The sequence below is a fragment of the Clupea harengus genome, chromosome 5 (assembly GCF_900700415.2).
Source record: "Clupea harengus chromosome 5, Ch_v2.0.2, whole genome shotgun sequence".
NCBI classification, from domain to species: Eukaryota; Metazoa; Chordata; class Actinopteri; order Clupeiformes; family Clupeidae; genus Clupea; species Clupea harengus.
The window spans coordinates 2,544,078-2,560,748 of NC_045156.1; the positions used below are offsets into that span (position 1 = coordinate 2,544,078).

Genomic DNA, 16,671 nt, shown 5'->3' on the forward strand with positions numbered 1-16,671 from the left:
AAAAGACAGAAAAGTCGCTAGAGGCAGTCTGGATATAATCCCTTGCTCTTTCCTTTTAGAGACCTCATCAGTTAAACACAAGGGAGATTATGACCTCGTTTGCATTAGTAGTGTTTGTCATGTTGGTTTAATAGCTTTAGAAATAATGTAAACAAAATGTACAAGACGTGCATTACATTTGTGACGTCCACGTCTGTTACTGAGACCGTAACAGAATGAAAACCCCTGTATGAAAAGCAAAAGTTACGAATGATGACTACGTTTGAAAGAGGAAAGTTGCCTGCTAGATTGGGCCTGCGTGTTGGTTCCTGAATGAAGTGTGAGGAGGTTTCTCAAGTTGCCCTCATGTAGTCTATCCTAATATAAAACTTCCGCTATCATAAAAATAAATCATTTAACTGACGGCTATGACATAATTGCTGAATATTTACCCATTTAAGATTGAACAGTTGCAATAATTCATATTCAATAATGCATATACAACATAATGAATATGACTTGGAATTTCTGGGTTTTCGGAACAAAAATATTTTAAAACATGTAGAAGTTCCAAAGACAAACCATAAAATGGCGAATTTACATAATATTTTGCTTGCTGAAGAATGGTGATTGGTTAGCTAATGCCATTGTAGAGCAGACATCATGCGCTGTTAGATTTCTCCTTTCCCAAGATAAGAACAAATAAGAGGGTAAAGTCACGTGTTAGTTCAAAAACTAAACAGAAAAGCAGTTTAGATTCACGAGGCAGAGATCGTTGGGGTGAAAATATTTCACCAACGTTCAGTTCTGTAACATAAACGGTTTTTCAATTCTGTCAAATTAAGTTAACTTTATTTTCTCGTCAAATATATCTTTCTATTGTGCCACAAACCTGTGCTAATTAATTGAACAAGTAAGTGCAGCTTGTGTCAGGTGGAAGAGAAGCTACTTTTCTTATTCAAAATCCATTTTAAATAAGCTGTTAACTTGCTGGCATGTCGCCAGCATCAGCCAATCCGTTATTAAGGTTAGCTTGGTAGCGATAGGCTAGATAGCATAGTTGGTTTGCGATCACTATGATTGTTATCAAATGTTGTTGTGTTCTTTTACCTTGCTGGTTGACAGTGGAAGCATATTAGTAACTTCAAAATAGGCAACTGTTTCAACAAAATATATACTTTAATACGTCCAACTATCAGTCATTTAAGTTAATTTTCCACCTCTCACCAGTAAAATGTTCAGTCTCTTTGGTATATCTCTTTTGATAAGGGACCCTTGAATATTTGGTCTACTGACTTGATCCAAGAATAAGGTAACACCAAAGTTCTGCCATGGCTTCGAAGAGATCTTATTTGGATGGAAATGGTAAGTTAAGCCTAAATAGTAGCTAAGTTATTCATTAAGTTAGAGGCTAATTTATTCGCAATATGTGCACTATCAGAGAATTCTTCATTCGTAGATGGACACTGGCTCTAAGGTTCCCCCGAACAAAAAAAAAAGCTGTTAAGTAGTTTAAACATTAGGGGGTTAAGTAACATTTTCCTCTTTAATTACCCAGATGACACCACAACAGTAAGCAAAAGGAAAACACATGCATTGTCAAATGAAGACGTGCCAGGGTAAGGAGTCCTGATGCAAGTATAACAAATATTCAAATTGATTCCAGTCAATGCAGTGTTTTGTATAATTCTTTCTTGATATAATGCCACCCACAGGGAGAACTTCAGGACAATGATCGACCAATTTGGAGGTGCATTAGAATACTTGCTTGTTCATTGACAAAAACGTCCTCTCTGTCATGTAACGTACACCATGTTACCATTACACTTGACCACTCGTGTTTAGTTTCATGGTCTTTCATAGGCAAGAATTGCTAAGTTATGTCATTATATTTTCGCAGCTAATGTAAATAAAACCTTCCTGGCCAAGAAGAAACAGCTTCAGGCATTCACAAGTTCATCGATAAAAACCAGCAACCAGAAGATGGCGCAGTTGTGGCAGAATCAGCAGAGAGACAGGTAAGCATGTCGCTTGCCCTGAAGTGAGATCTAAAAAAGCAGGTGATTTAACTGGTGACTTTCACAGCAGCAATTTTGATATTGTATTTTATAAATACACTTGACACGTAGTGGTAAAGTAAAAAAAAATGTCTGCTCTCTTCCAGGAGTCAACTGACCGAAGATTACACTTCCCAGTTCAATGCTGTGTTTCAACAGTGGAAGACTGATGTGCAAAAGTCCAAAGAAGTAGATGAGAAATTTACGGTAAGATAGTGGCTTTCACCATTTTGTAACCATATGAGGAAAGAAATCTGACTATGTATTCGTTTCCATCAGAACATGTTCCACCATCAGCAGAAGATGTTTCAGCACACGAGAGCAGCGCAGGGGCAGAGACTGAAGACACTAAAAAAGCTTCTGGAACTGTATATACAGGTAATTAATATGACGGTTATGATACTTATATTGTTATCGGTGCACCCCTAGTAAATATAGTGTGGCTAAATGCTGGCTATAACATGTTCTTACAACGGATAACATGGTCAGTCAGTGTTGTCAGCTTTTAGTGTTTGGGTTGTAAGAGCTTGCAGGAAATGGAGGAAACGCAGGATGAGGAACAGGGAACCCTTCTGAATGATCTACGCAAGGAGATGTCCGTCTTCCAGAAAAATATGCTCATGGTCAACGTGAGTAGCAGCATGTCATACTTTTACCATCGACCTTAAAGGTGCAGTCCTTGATCATAATCAATTGCACATTTTGTCGAATTCAGTGCAATTCTCCTCGCATTCCTCTATCTGTCTGTTCGGTGGTCGTGATGTTCAAGCTCTGTAAATGGGAAACAAAGTGGCTTGGATTGAGCCCTACACTATTTCAGCCGATCACTATGTTGATTCAGGAGCACAGAAGGGAAGGTTGCAATTTGATTGGCTTTTGTGCCAACTATAAGCTTTCACTAGAACCAAGGACTTTACCATAAATAAATAAAGAGAAATAACTTGGGTAGGAATTAATGTATTTTCCATTTGTGTTACAAAACAGCAACACCAGGAGATGGCATCTGTACGCAAGTCTTTGCAGTCCATGCTGATGTGATGTCCTTGGGTTGCTATTCTGCCTTCATATTGAACGCTGTGTATTTTGAGTATCTTGATATTTATTTCTTTGAGAAAAATATTGTCAAGAGCATTTCAGAAGATGTCTGCGTAGTTTGTTTTCTCACAACATTGCTAAAATCTACTCTGTGAAAACAGAGTGGCCTTTTTTTTTATCTTCAACATCATATTTAAGTTAAACAATATCTATTGTCTTCGTATTTAGTGCATAAGTAACAGACAGAGACATTTTCCATTATAAAAATACTGCCGGAGTGGTGTGTTTACTGAACAAATGAAATTAAACCATGTGTTATCATAAATATAGCAATCTTTATTTTTTACAGGTGCTTTTTATTCCAAAATGAGAGAACAGCAACTCTTACAAACCAATAGAGACAGAGAAGTCAGCTTACCATAGTTTGCCAGAAACAGTCAGCACACAATGTAAAGTAATTTCTTTTAAAAGGAAAAGCTGTACACAGAAGTTATCATTGCCCTGCCAGAATTTTGACAGGCTTTACGAGAACGCCTTAACATTCTGTGATGTTGCCATATTTTGATTCAGTTAAAGACACTACAGCTGGCCATAATGTATGTGAAACAGCCTACCCATTTCAACCACTCAACAAACAGCCTCATTTTTATGTACAACTTTACTTCTTTCCAGAATATTTGGCCTCTAGAAACAGAATATGTTACGACTATGACGTAAATGTTAGCCCATTCAGTAGTGGCCAGTGCCAACAGATATTATTTAATAATTTAGTTAATTAATTAAAATTGACCTTTAAACCCACAAAGGAAAACATTTTACTAAATTAAAAAAACAAAATAAACATACAGAATTGAATAGACGAATGGGCAAGCATTTCATGCAGAACACATATGGAGGAATTCTATAAAGAAGGTTTAGCTGGTTAATGCCACTGCAGTACAATGGCCATATTCTACTGACTTTCCTCAAAAAACAACAACAAGAAAACCCCACCAAGTTTTCTGTTCTGTACAACCTTGTGATAGTATTGACCTAAACATATAGACCCGTCCAAGATATTCAGGGTACAGGTCTGGAACAGGCATATTTTCCCCATCAGTTTGATCAACCCAACATTCATACTTCCACCAGTAAGATACACATCATAGGCATTACATGGATGAGGCAGAAAAGTATGCTCACAAACGAATTCAACAGGGCCGGTAGCAGCATTTGCAAATGGACAGGGAGAACTGCATTGTTAGGTAATGGGTAGATTGTCTTATGTTTGTTCCTCTCGTCTATGGGTACATGCAAACACGGTTAAACATCCTAGAGTATACCTGAGCTTGGCCATCTAGAAACAAACTAAAAGGGTGGGGGAGAAATCAACCTCATTCTCAGTACCGACATAGGAATAACAAGCTTGATAGAGAGGTATGAACTTAAAATGTTAACCCAAGATTTAAGGGTAATTCAGAACTACTTTTAAGGCAACAGCTATAAGCATTACTCATGTTGAAGTACTTGGGGGGTATTCCAAGTACGTGGTTTAGTGACGAACTTGGGTAAGTTAACTCCAAGTGGTATACCCCCTAAAAGAAGAGCCATGTGGCTTTGTTTTACTTAGGACAATTAAGCCATGGGGCTCCTGTATAAGGAGGTTTACCACTTACTCTCAGTTGACTTACCCAGATTTGTCACTAAACCATGTACTTGGAATGGCACCCCTGAGCTAAAAGCGACAATACAGAACAGCAAGAAATGTGGCCAGACATGACCTCTCACTTCCATTACATAAGTTTATCATAATTAGTCCTGCCAATATAACATCGCACATATGGTTCTATGGTTCAAAGCAAGAAGAGAAAAACCACGCCATGAAAAAGACCCTGGTGCACTTGTTAGTATATTTCTGGCTAAGCAATGTGCGTATGCAGTGATTAATACAAGAGGTCAGCATGTAGGACACAGCTACTACAGCTTTACCTTCCCTTCCACTTATAATTCTAATATGTGCCAAAGCGGTTATTTTCTTGTCGGACATTGGACGAGAATGCTACAAGCAGCATGTTTTACATTTCGTGAAATATTTGATAACAAATAACAAATGTTGGGCTTGCACTTAAAAGTAATAATGCAAATAACATGCAATATCAGAGACACAACAAATGTGAAAAAAAAGCTTTTGATGAACAGAGTTGCATGCTGGGACACATCAGTGCATATATATTTTTGAATCTCCACACATACCATCTGCTCGTCTTTACTACTGTTGTCAAGAAAACTAAGCACAAACAAACAAATGTTCCCATCAACAAAGCTGATATATGACAGAGTAACCAAATTATTTTTGTTTTTAAATAAATGTGTAAATTAAGCTAAATGACACTCTGCCACTTTATTTAAACTTTAGAATCCATTCAGTCTTTTAGGCAGAAAGCCGAAGTGCAGCATAAATAAAAGTCAGGCACGCAAAGCAAAGGTTTAAAAAAAAAAAAAAAAAAAAGCAATAAATATAAGAAAAGGGACACATTTGATGCAGAAGGGGTAACAAAACAAAGTTGTTGTTTTTTTTGCTTAAAGTATAATGGAATATAACCAAATACCATGTCCAGAGCAGCACTAATTGACAATAATGAATGCAATACACTTAAACATCTCAAATACGTTACGCTGGGAAGGACAGTTGTGATATATTTACATCTCATGTCTACATTTTAATTGTGATGACTGATAAAGAGATGTCACTGCAATAATTGTGAAGTGCATGCAGTAACTGTTGTAGAAACTACATTTATATCCTGTAAATTACAATTACATACAGGACCTATCTACAACACGTAAGTGCACTACACCAGCTTTTTGAACGAATTTCCAAATAATACTTATCAAACCCATGTGACAACACAAGTGAAATAAATGTTGCCTGGTTTGAAAGGTACAGAATCACAACTGGCAGATGAAAGTTGTTCACCAGAAGGGAAATACATTTTGCTTTCTAAACTAAATGTACGCCTATTACATCTGGAAGTGTGTAGGCAGGTCTGCCTTCGGTGAACACTATATTATACTAATATTTTCATAATGTGACTTAATGATGTGGAAATCAAAACAGTAAATGTGGTATGTATATTGTAACATTTCTTGACGTCGTTCTTGATGTTGTTAAACTGATAGATATACCGATGTAATTATATTACTTAATTGTATTATTTAAAATTCAAACCCTCAGTAAAGGTAAGACGGCCAAGGAACCTGTATTTTTATCAGCTGCTAAAGCCTGGATGATTGCAAGCAGATAATGGTTAGAATTGAATAAAATAGCACCTATTTTTCAGCCAGTTCCTTCCTATAAATGAACACTGTTCCGTTGTTCTATAACTTCATTCTGTCCCACAGAAGTAAATCTAAAGAGCAATTGAATCTCATTTTAATGATATATTTTAAGATACCATTGTGTTTTGTGGTACGGGTGAGAAAATGAAACAAATCAGTAACACAGGTTGCACATAACAGTGATAGAAGAAATAAATTATACATCTAACAAATTCCTCCTGGGAAAGTCCTCATCATTCATTTGCATTAGAAGTGCCTACTCTACCCTGTCCTGGACAAAAAAAAGGGAAACCGAGTACTACAAACAAGCGAAGTCATCATATAGCTGGCAGTGGAGTTGTCACTGAATAGGTGCAGTGGTCAGTGGCTTGATTTTGAAGACAAAGATGTGAAGGTGGGAGGCAATCTGATTGCAAACACTGACACAGTAACGCACCAGATCGAAGAAGGAGAGAATCTGCCAATGTAGAAGAATGCACCGTTTTTTTCCATAACATAAAAGGAATACATTAAGATGGCCAAACTACAGTGCCCTCCACAATTATTGGCACCCCTAGTGAATATGAGCAAAACAGGCTATAAAAAAATATGTCTTTGCTGTTTATCCTCTTGGTCTTTCACTCAAAATATTCACAAAAATCTTACCTTTTCATTGAAGTAAAATTATAAAAAACAGTTGACCTTAAATAAATATTTTTCCCCAAAACATGTGTGCCACAATTATTGGCACCCCTAGAAAAATATTATAATTAAAATCTAACTAAAGTATATTTCCAGTCATGTTTTCCATTTTTAAGTTCACCTGTTTGATAAGGAACTCTTAAGAGGTCGACCATGACTTCCTGTTCCACTGGCGTACAAATATGAGGTGACACAGGCCAAATTCCATTAGTCATTCATCACTATGGGAAAGACCCAAGAACACAGTGAAGATGTGCGACTGAAAGTTGTGGAGCTGCACAAATCAAGAAATGGACACAAGAAAATCTCTAAAGAGTTGAAAAAACCCATTTCCACTATCATGGAAATAATTAAGAAGTTTAAAGCGACAGGAGATGTTAAGAATCAGCCTGGAAGAGGACGTGTGTGTACATTGACCCCACGCACCGTGAGGAGGATGGTACGACTGGAAAAAGAATCTCCAAGGATCACAGCTGGAGAATTGTAGAGGTGAGTTGAGTCTTGGGGTCAGAAAGTCTCCAAAACTACCATCAGACACCACCACAAGTTGTTTTGGAGGGTTGCCAGAAAAAAGCCTCTGCTGTCAATCAACTACAAACTAAAGCGCCTACAGTTTGCCAAATGTAAGTCAGACTTTCAATGGGGCCGAGTTATATGGTCAGATGAGACCAAAATAAAGCTTTTTGGCAACAAACATCAGAGGTGGGTTTAGCGTAGACAGAAAGATAGCCATACAGAAAAGACCCCCATACCCAATGTGAAGTATGGTGGCGGATCTTTGATGTTGTGGGGCTGTTTTTCTTCCAAAGGCCCTGGACATCTTATTAGGATACATGGTATCATGGACTCCATCAAATACCAGCAGATATTAAATGAAAACCTAACAGCCCCCTCCAGTAAGCTTAAAATGAGCCGTGGTTGGACCTTCCAGCAGGTCAATGATCCGAAGCACACCTCAAAATCAACACGAAAATGGTTCACCGACCGCAGAATAAAGGTTTTGCCATGGCCATCACAGTCCCCCGACCTAAACCCCATAGAAAATCTGTGGGATGAGCTGAAGCCGAGTCTACAAACGTTGACCTCAGAATCTGAAGGATCTGGAGAGATACTTCATGAAGGAATGGTCTCAGATCCCGTGCCATGTGTTCACCAACCTCATCACGCATTATAGGAGAAGACTCAGAGCTGTTATCTTGGCAAAGGGAGGCTGCACAAAACATTTAATTAAGGGGTGCCAATAATTGTGGCACACATGTTTTGGGGAAAAATATTTATTTAATTTATTTAACAGTTTTTTTTTTTTCTTTCAATAGTTTTACTTCAATGAAAAGGTAAGAGTTTTGTGAATATTTTGAGTGAAAGACCAAGAGGATAAACAGCAAAGACATTTTTTTATAGCCTGTTTTGCTCATATTCACTAGGGGTGCCAATAATTGTGGAGGGCACTGTATTGCTACTAATAAGATACAAACCAATTAACATCTTTAATATGAGGAAATGAACAGGCTCTTTCACACCAACAGGGATTGTGAATTGTCGTAATTACAGCAATGGCTACATATGAATACTGAAAATGATGGTAATAGACAGATAATAATCCAAAATCCATATGCAAAAACTAAAATGTTGTTTTTTGGGAAAGTGCCATATTCTGGAAAAAATAACTCAAATTTATGGAGCCACATAGAGCTCCTACAATATGGAAAATTCCTTTGGTTTGAAAGAGCCTATTGTGACTACTGTGAGTGGTTCCTTATGGATCCTTAAAGATATACATTTGACACACAACGCTATCATTAGGTCATATGGGATAGGGTGATATTCATTGAAACTTTGAATGTGTCTCAAAAGATTTGCTGACAGGAGTGACTAACTTACCAGGGCGATCCACAGCACCAGGTATTCATCAATAAAACTGTTGAAATACTGGTCTAGGAATAGCAGCCCAGGACCAAGAAATGCTACATCATGAAGGTGCATTTCACTTTTTGTCATATGTGCAACCTACCACAGAATGAAAAAAAGAGAGTTGGCTTATGGGTTAAACACTTATTGAGACAGATGAAAAGAATGTCAATTTAGCAGTTTTAATTCATAACAAATGTTCTTAAATATATAAGGAGGTAAACTTACCACTAATTTGTTAGTGATCTTGGCAGACACAAAGCCAAATGCCAATATATAAAGACATGGGTGTTTTTCAAAGAGCTGAATAGCAGATTTTTTATAGATCATCATAGCCAAGATTATAACAGAACCTATGTGAAGGACAGGAGAGAGGACACTTGTTCCCTAAAACAAATGAAAAATTAGAAACTTGTGGCCACACTGCAGGTAAAAATCCAAGATATGAATGAATACAACAATATGAGGAACTACTTACTGCTATTGTGGATCCATTTTTGCCCACACCTCCAGTAAATATAACCCGGAAGTAATTAGTACAGGAAAAGATAACTCCTGCGAATGTACATATGGCAGGAACTATTTTCATTTGAATGTTAATTATAGGAATCTGTGAAAGGGAACGAAATATGGGATCAGTAATGCATCAATTGGCATCACAGAGACATGCTGAATGGACATTTGTGAAGTTCAATTATTTAACAAGTTTAGCTTCAAGAGGAAAGAAAAATCAAGCAACATTGTTATTCGCAAACAATGTAGAAATAATTTGGCTCACTACAAGCAATAAAAGTTAAATTGTATCATTAGCATGGCATCTCTAATTGGCTAAATCAGCAATCCAAGACGGCTTACTAAAAAAAGAAATCATAACACTCATTTTCTCAGAACATGTCAGCGTTAGTGAGAAGAGCACAGAATTACCGGAGACTGCCAAAAAGCGGATCCTCCAATGGCAGCCAGCACATACATGACAATAATGAAGATTTGCACTTCAGTCACATCAATGCTGAGCAGGGTACAAAGAGCAGAGGGATTGAGAGCATGGGTTAGAACAGTAATTAACTCTGTCCACAAGCACACAGCTGCCCAGTACTCTTGTCCAGCACAGACTGGAGTTCCAATCTGTAACGCTACCTCATTAGACCAGGCTTTCCTTTCCAGCACTTCACCCAACCACTCCAATCAAAACACCAGCCAGCAAAATTTTATGATCTTCAAATACACATTTAAGACTAATAAATCCAATATCAGAACTTAAGCGCTGTGCTGGCTGTGATCACAGAGAATAGGTTACATTTTTTATTAATTCACTGATTTCTGAGAAATATGCTTTTTTGCCATGAAGAGCAAAAGTCTGTGTTGGACAGAATTGGCTGATTTGCCTGCTACTACATGTTAAGCAGCCCAAAGGGGGGGAAATGGCATCACAAAGGCGCTGAATTGTTACCGTGATATTCCAAAACCTGGGACCAACAATGGCTGTGAACATCTGCAAAATGGCTAGACAGATCTGTGCCTCTGTTACATCAAATCTGGCCAGTGCATGAAAAAGACTGAATCAGAGCAGCATACTTTCCCCAAACACCTTATGAACGGGTGAGTGGGAGTAGAAAGTAAGTAATTAAATCCAACTCTAATAATAGAGAATGAAGATCTCATCGACAGTTTGCTAAGCGTTTTGTTTCTTGACATGAGATGCAATGCCTTACACCGAACCAACACACATTCCCTCCAACTCCTGAAGAATCCAGTGTTTTGAGATGGTGCAACCCTTAATTTCTGTCTCCATAAAAGGTAGGTTATTACACAACACCTATTTTAACTCTGCCAGTTAAAGCGTGAATGCAGAATGGGTCTCTCTCTCCCCCTCTTTCAAATACGAAAAATAACATCAGATAGATAATACATTTTCATTCACACTCAGTTTTCCATAAGAATAAAGTAAGGTGTTGTGTCGTGTATTATTACCAGACTGCAATGGAGCGTGAACCTCCGCAAGTGGTGAGAGATGGCCTCATGCCAGTCTGCCTGTCTATGAACTATCCTAGCTATCTCTAGCTTAGAGAACCATCTTAATAGTTGGCAGCTGCTAGCGTGTGATAAACTCGTGTTAATATGTGTGAACATTTATATGAAGCTGCACAGGCAGCCGGAGGGTTTCTACCTTTTCCTATTATAATTCTATAAGTAAAATTGAGGAGACTACAACATCAGCTAGATAACTAGCTATCAATTAATGCAAATGAATGCATGTAAACCGTTGAAGGTTATTTATAAGAATCCTTAGCTAGGTAGGTGTCCATCCCTACATCATACAACTTTAAAATGTCTAGTAGCGCCCCAACCACAACTACATGGCATGATGTAACGTTCAATAAACTGCAGTTAATACACAGGTGCGGCCAATGCGCGTGTTTGTTTTATAAAATGACATAAAAACCTGTAATGCGGTTTATATACAGTTTGGTTAATAGCCGGGAAAATACAGTAGTTATGTGTTTCATTGAAGTTACAGTACTATTTCCCTAAGAACTGTCCCTCAGTTCCCCCACTGTTCACACTCACATGCCAAAGCGCAGGGTACCGGAGACATAGGTTTGCCAGTGGGCACAGTAAAACATGAACATGCCCGCGAAGCAGCAGAAGAACATCCAGTCTGGGTTAGTGCCCAGCTGCACGGCAATACTGGTGCCCAGGACCACAAACACTGGAAGAGAGGAGAGAGAGTTTGATGGCGTTGTGTCCACCATCAATGACCTACAGAAGACTTACATAGGCTACATATACACCTATAGGATCCAAATGACTAGAGCAACAGTGGACAGTATCCAGCAGTACCTGTGGACAGGGAGTCACAGCCATGATCGAAGAGCTCTCCCAGTGGTGAACTGCTGTTAGTGCGCCTGGCCTGCTTTCCATCAATGGCATCCAGTGACTGGTAAACAAACAAGCCCACAGCACAGAGCAGATATGCCCACAGTGGTGCCTGAAGGAAAATGGGAAACATCAGTAAGCATGCCGTGCTGGGAACCGATACGGCAGCTGTAAATAGATTTCTGTGTTACAGTTACACACAATTCATTAATAATTGATTAATACAAATGAAAAGATACAAATTGAATAACATTTTATTTGCTTTCCAACAAAGCATGTTAACTACTCAAAACAATTATAAACCATTAGACATTGAGCAATGAAAAGGCTTTCATTGACAATGTTAACCATATTTCTTAACATAACTAATGGTTGACATCTGTTTTGGCAAGGAATGAAGCCCTTTTGTGCAAGCAATTCAAAACTGCTACACAAATATGAAACGTGTGCCTCCCTATTTACGAGAGCAAGTTACTGAGCAACCAGAGAAGCAAGCCAAGATATTTAATCTGCTATTACATCAAGTCCACAGAGCAACAGAAAAAAAGGATATTTACTATGTTTACTAGCATTTCCAGTACATACTGAACCCAAACAGGGCTTTTCTTGGGAAAAGCCTTGAAAGTACAAACACAGAAAAACAAGCTACTACATGATTTATCAGTCACGGATCAGATTCTTGATATGAGAGAAGTTAATTTTAACAACTCTACTTACAGATAAACTTTGCCCTATAAAACTAGGGGACTGCCTTCCCTAAAGCTCACAGTTTGAAACTGGCATACTTTTTACCAATAGTGGTCTTTATTTAATCTTATCTAATTTCCATATCCCAAATTTGCCTGTTTCAAACCCACTAACAATTAGTCTCTGATCTTTAACTCCCTGTAGAACATCTAGTTAAATAATTAAAACAATCAACAAGCAATGTGCTCAGGTTTAACTGCAGACAGGAAACAACCTAGGTTAGCACAAATACTCCATGTTGCATAAGGCTTAATCTCTGCAGACTTAAGAGCTGCAGAGCAGCCAGTACTGCATTCCTGGAAACTAGAGAACTTTTGCTTTGCACTCCACTTGGGTGCCTCGGTTACCTCAACCTTTGTCCTACAGAGGAAATGTGAGGGGCATAGACCATGGAGAGGGGGTTATTTTTAGAGGAAAAACAAGAGATACAAGTAGATGTTGCAAGGCTTCATTCTAGCTTGGCTGGATCCGTAGACCTCATTTGATATCGTAGGCAAAACTTGTAGAACACCTATGGAGGAGGTGAAACCTTCTTAAGGTTAAACCTCCTACCAGCTTGGCAAAACTGACTCCATTCCTCCCTGGCAAAGACTTTATAAGAACCATTAGCGCAGGACCTCGGAGCCTACAAACAATGCAGAACATAATGTCCTGATCACTTGCAGATTAACTGCAGTTCCACATAGTTTTCTCAACCTTGTGGTCCCTACAAATGATTTCACTAATGATGTCACAAATCTTTACTGTTGTTGTTTGCTTGTTAAAAAATGAAACTTTAGGTTTTCTTAAATCACAGAAAGCCTGCATGCTCAATGCATCAGATGTGCTATGACTTGCCATGTTTCAGTGTTCTCCACTGTGTTGTGTATTACGTGATAGGGCAAGCTCGTGCTGGGCCTACAGTATCAGATGTAGACTGTGTTTGCAACATGAGAGGAGGGACCACGAGGGTATGTGTCCAGAAAAGAAAGCCTGAGGTATTTCGGGGGCTCTACCCCCTCCACAGCAGAGTAAACAAAGTAGCAGATACAAATGGTAACCACACCAATTTGTGGAGGAAAAAATACATACATTTCAGTTTGCACAAACACATCAAGGAGTTTAGGAGCAAGCTGAAGTTCTAACTGCTAGCTTTCTAAATACTAAACAAGGCAAACACCCATCATACTTCACAGCAATACTGCAAAAAGGGATAATCACACACATATGCATCCACCCTCAGTTTTTCAAGGCAAGTCTAATGCTATCTAATGTATCACAGTGAGCACAACAGGAGATTTTAATGAACAGCATGATTTTGGTATAGCACAGAACTGTTGAATAATCCCATACAATCAATACAATTAGCATTATGTCAATATGAGGAAGGTTAGGTTTTTCGATAGCCATAGACCTGTTGAAATGAAATGTTGTTTTATGCCAAACCAACTTGCTAGCACACACCAGAGCTGACTTTCTGTGTAACTTCTAGTGTGAAATAGAAAGCCTAGCTACTGCTAGTAATACTAGTTTCCTTTACAGCAATACTCTAATGTTATACCTATGTTTATAGCACATTGTGAAACATATACTAATGAACTGAAAACATGCATAGATGACACTCACAGTACTCATTAAAACAAAAACAACAACATTCAGTTTCAGTTCAAACACTCTCAGTTCACAAAATAGGGTTCCTCCAGCGTGATAGGGGTTCCTTTCAACTAAGAACCCTTGACGACCTTGACAAATTACTCTTCATAATAATGTGCCATGTAAGACCATTAAGAGGCAACGGTCTTAAAAGTTGTACAATAAAGAACTTAATTACATGTTGACTGGCATACCTGTTCGGTGGCAGTGGGGCAGTAATACACTAGCACCAGAGTGGTGAAGACGTTGGTGGCCAGGCCCACGATGGTGATGAGGTTGGGCGCGATCCAGGCAGGCATGCAGCACACCAGCCACTCCCAGTAGCGCTGCATGATGGGCTCCAGCAGGGAGCGGCCGGAGCTGCTGTAGCGGTGCTCCTCCAGCCGCTTCAGCTGGTGGCGGGAGAGCGGCGGGGACGGCAGCTCCACCAGCCGACGCAGGGCGCTGGGAGCCAGCCAGCATGAGGCGTCCATGCCCTGATGCTGATGCTGCTGCAGCGACGACAGCTCCCGATCACGCTCCCGCCCGCGACGACCCCGCATCCCAGCCCCGGCCCCCGCCTGCCCACTCATGGCCCTGCTATGCTGCTCTGCCTGAGCCTGCCACCTCCCGATGCTCCAGTTGGGGATCCACAATGGGGCCCGACACCACCTGGAGCAAAGAGTTGAGGGGTGGTGTGTGAGCATGATATGGGCACAAGATATTAAGAATTACAACGTGTACGTAGGAGATGTTCATCTTCCTGACAGTTCACACGTTCCTTTGACAGCTAGGTAAACTGTGTTGTTAAGAAAGATGGCCTTGATTATTTTTGAACCAGGATCACCACAGAACTTTACCTGTTCTCCCACTTCTGAGTTACACAACTCTGTGCCAGACCTCTACAATCACGCAACCAAGAAGGCCTGGATGGATCTTCACCGAGGTAATCACCACCTACCTCCTGTAGACACAAAGATGACCAAGCAGTTGTATCTATTGTGATCTGTAGACAAGCATTTCTCCAGTGTTAACAAATATGGGCATATTGTATACCATGGTTGAGATAACTGGAGGTGAACACTGAAGTATGGTGACTCAGATGGCATGGGTTGAAATCACTGGCTTGTTCTGACAACAGCCCAGTTTATACTAACTGTTCCAGGTTACATCTGACAGGGGCCAATTTAGCAAAACATGAACATGTATACATTTAAAGCAAGTTCTCAATCTGGTGACTATGGCTTAACCTCCTGAAATAAGATTCATATTCTATGGTAATTGGTATGATATTGGCTATTCATGTCAGGGACTAAAGATTCAAGGCCATCAAATTGGGTTGTCTACAACACAATTGTTGGAAAACACCAAAAACAAACCATGACTAAGGGAGCTAGCATATGCCATACAAACAAACCGTCGGCAGGTCAATGTTACTGCTACCTAGGTTACCAGAAAGATACGCATTATTTGGCTAACTAGCCAATACTAACACTCCGAACAAGAAGCAGCTGTTGATCATTATTTGACAAACACACAATATAAAATGAGAACCGTATGGTCAGTGCTATCCTGAACCACAGCTCATTTGCTTCTGTTACACTATACAAAGACAGTTATAGAGACCATTCCCCCACAACAACGCATTGGCTAGCTTGCTTACAAGGATACCTAGGTATAAGTATCCGTATAGGTACAGTGTTTATATAACGTAAATATTGTACAGGCTAACTAACACGCAAATTAGCCATGGCTAGCTAACCTACCTAGCAAATTAGCTATACCACAGTGAAACCCTTGAAACTGCCAGCTTGCTCCCTCCTCCACCCTAACACTGCATTGAAAATGAATCTATTCTTCAGTCACGGAACGTTTGTGTTTCAGGCACGTATCTGACATGCTCAATATTTATAATCCCTTCACACTTGGCAAGTTAGCTTTGCTAGCTCAATCTACGGCAACTGAGTCCTTCCCCGGCACATGACACCAGAGTCCTACTGTCACTGACCTGACAAAATATACAGAAGTGCACTCCAAAATGACCCGACAATCGAAGCACGCAAAGGAGTAACGGGTAAGTCCTCGATCAGGTGTACTCCACAGGGTTGTTTTAGGACTTGGGCAGATGGAAAAGCCCAAATCATACACCAAGGTTAGGATCAACAACACATCCACATCGCATAGCAGTCGCTACCTTCGTTCGAAGAACACCGGTCACTTCCGTCGCAGTTGAAGACCTGAGGGCGATGGTATTCGGCTTTGATTTAAGGGCATCATGTATGCGCACATTTTAGTCGATTTTCTGACGTGAGAGTATTCACAATTGAGGCTGCGTCTCGATGTTGCAAAAACTCATTTCTTTGGACATGTCAGCTGTACACGTAGATAGTCGAATGAATAATTAGTTTTACAGAAATTACACAGATCCAATCAATGTTTATTTAAATTATGCCGCAGA

At 39.5% G+C, this 16,671-nt stretch overlaps 2 protein-coding genes across 5 annotated transcripts; one reads left to right on the forward strand and one right to left on the reverse strand.

The window, feature by feature from the left end:
- Positions 1-22: 22 nt before the first annotated feature.
- On the forward strand, positions 23-3,396 carry LOC105900072 (synaptonemal complex protein 3-like). Of its 2 annotated transcripts, XM_031567303.2 has the most exons (9): positions 23-892; positions 1,249-1,344; positions 1,538-1,598; positions 1,695-1,729; positions 1,880-1,997; positions 2,144-2,243; positions 2,316-2,414; positions 2,561-2,665; positions 3,021-3,396. In XM_031567303.2, the coding sequence occupies exons 2-9, from the start codon at positions 1,311-1,313 to the stop codon at positions 3,072-3,074; spliced, it is 606 nt and encodes a 201-aa protein (XP_031423163.1). In that variant the 5' UTR covers positions 23-892; positions 1,249-1,310; the 3' UTR covers positions 3,075-3,396. The 2 variants fall into 2 exon arrangements, with proteins under 2 accessions (XP_031423163.1, XP_031423162.1); XM_031567302.2 differs by lacking the exon at positions 23-892 and having other exon boundaries at positions 995-1,344.
- On the reverse strand, positions 3,387-16,515 carry cept1b (choline/ethanolamine phosphotransferase 1b). 3 transcript variants are annotated; one of them, XM_012827669.3, is made up of 10 exons: positions 16,408-16,515; positions 15,074-15,177; positions 14,429-14,885; positions 11,820-11,967; positions 11,547-11,688; positions 9,903-9,987; positions 9,457-9,588; positions 9,207-9,365; positions 8,952-9,077; positions 3,387-6,846 (listed from the first exon to the last, which is right to left on the reverse strand). In XM_012827669.3, the coding sequence occupies exons 3-10, from the start codon at positions 14,804-14,806 to the stop codon at positions 6,730-6,732; spliced, it is 1,287 nt and encodes a 428-aa protein (XP_012683123.2). In that variant the 5' UTR covers positions 14,807-14,885; positions 15,074-15,177; positions 16,408-16,515; the 3' UTR covers positions 3,387-6,729. The 3 variants fall into 3 exon arrangements, with proteins under 3 accessions (XP_012683123.2, XP_012683109.2, XP_012683117.2); XM_012827655.2 differs by having other exon boundaries at positions 16,222-16,463; XM_012827663.2 differs by lacking the exon at positions 9,903-9,987 and adding an exon at positions 10,429-10,513 and having other exon boundaries at positions 16,222-16,463.
- Between the last annotated feature and the right edge of the window lie 156 nt (positions 16,516-16,671).

Excerpts from the sequence above, each read along its gene's own strand:
- LOC105900072 (XM_031567303.2), top strand. The coding sequence starts at position 1,311 with ATGGCTTCGAAGAGATCTTATTTGGATGGAAATG. Across the intron at positions 1,345-1,537 it reads ATCTTATTTGGATGGAAATG|ATGACACCACAACAGTAAGC; the intron begins GTAAGTTAAGCC and ends TTAATTACCCAG. Across the intron at positions 2,666-3,020 it reads AAAATATGCTCATGGTCAAC|CAACACCAGGAGATGGCATC; the intron begins GTGAGTAGCAGC and ends GTTACAAAACAG.
- cept1b (XM_012827669.3), bottom strand. The coding sequence starts at position 14,806 with ATGAGTGGGCAGGCGGGGGCCGGGGCTGGGATGCGGGGTCGTCGCGGG. Across the intron at positions 11,689-11,819 it reads CTGTGACTCCCTGTCCACAG|TGTTTGTGGTCCTGGGCACC; the intron begins GTACTGCTGGAT and ends CCTCTCTTCCAG. Across the intron at positions 9,589-9,902 it reads CCGCTTTTTGGCAGTCTCCG|ATTCCTATAATTAACATTCA; the intron begins GTAATTCTGTGC and ends TCCCTTTCACAG.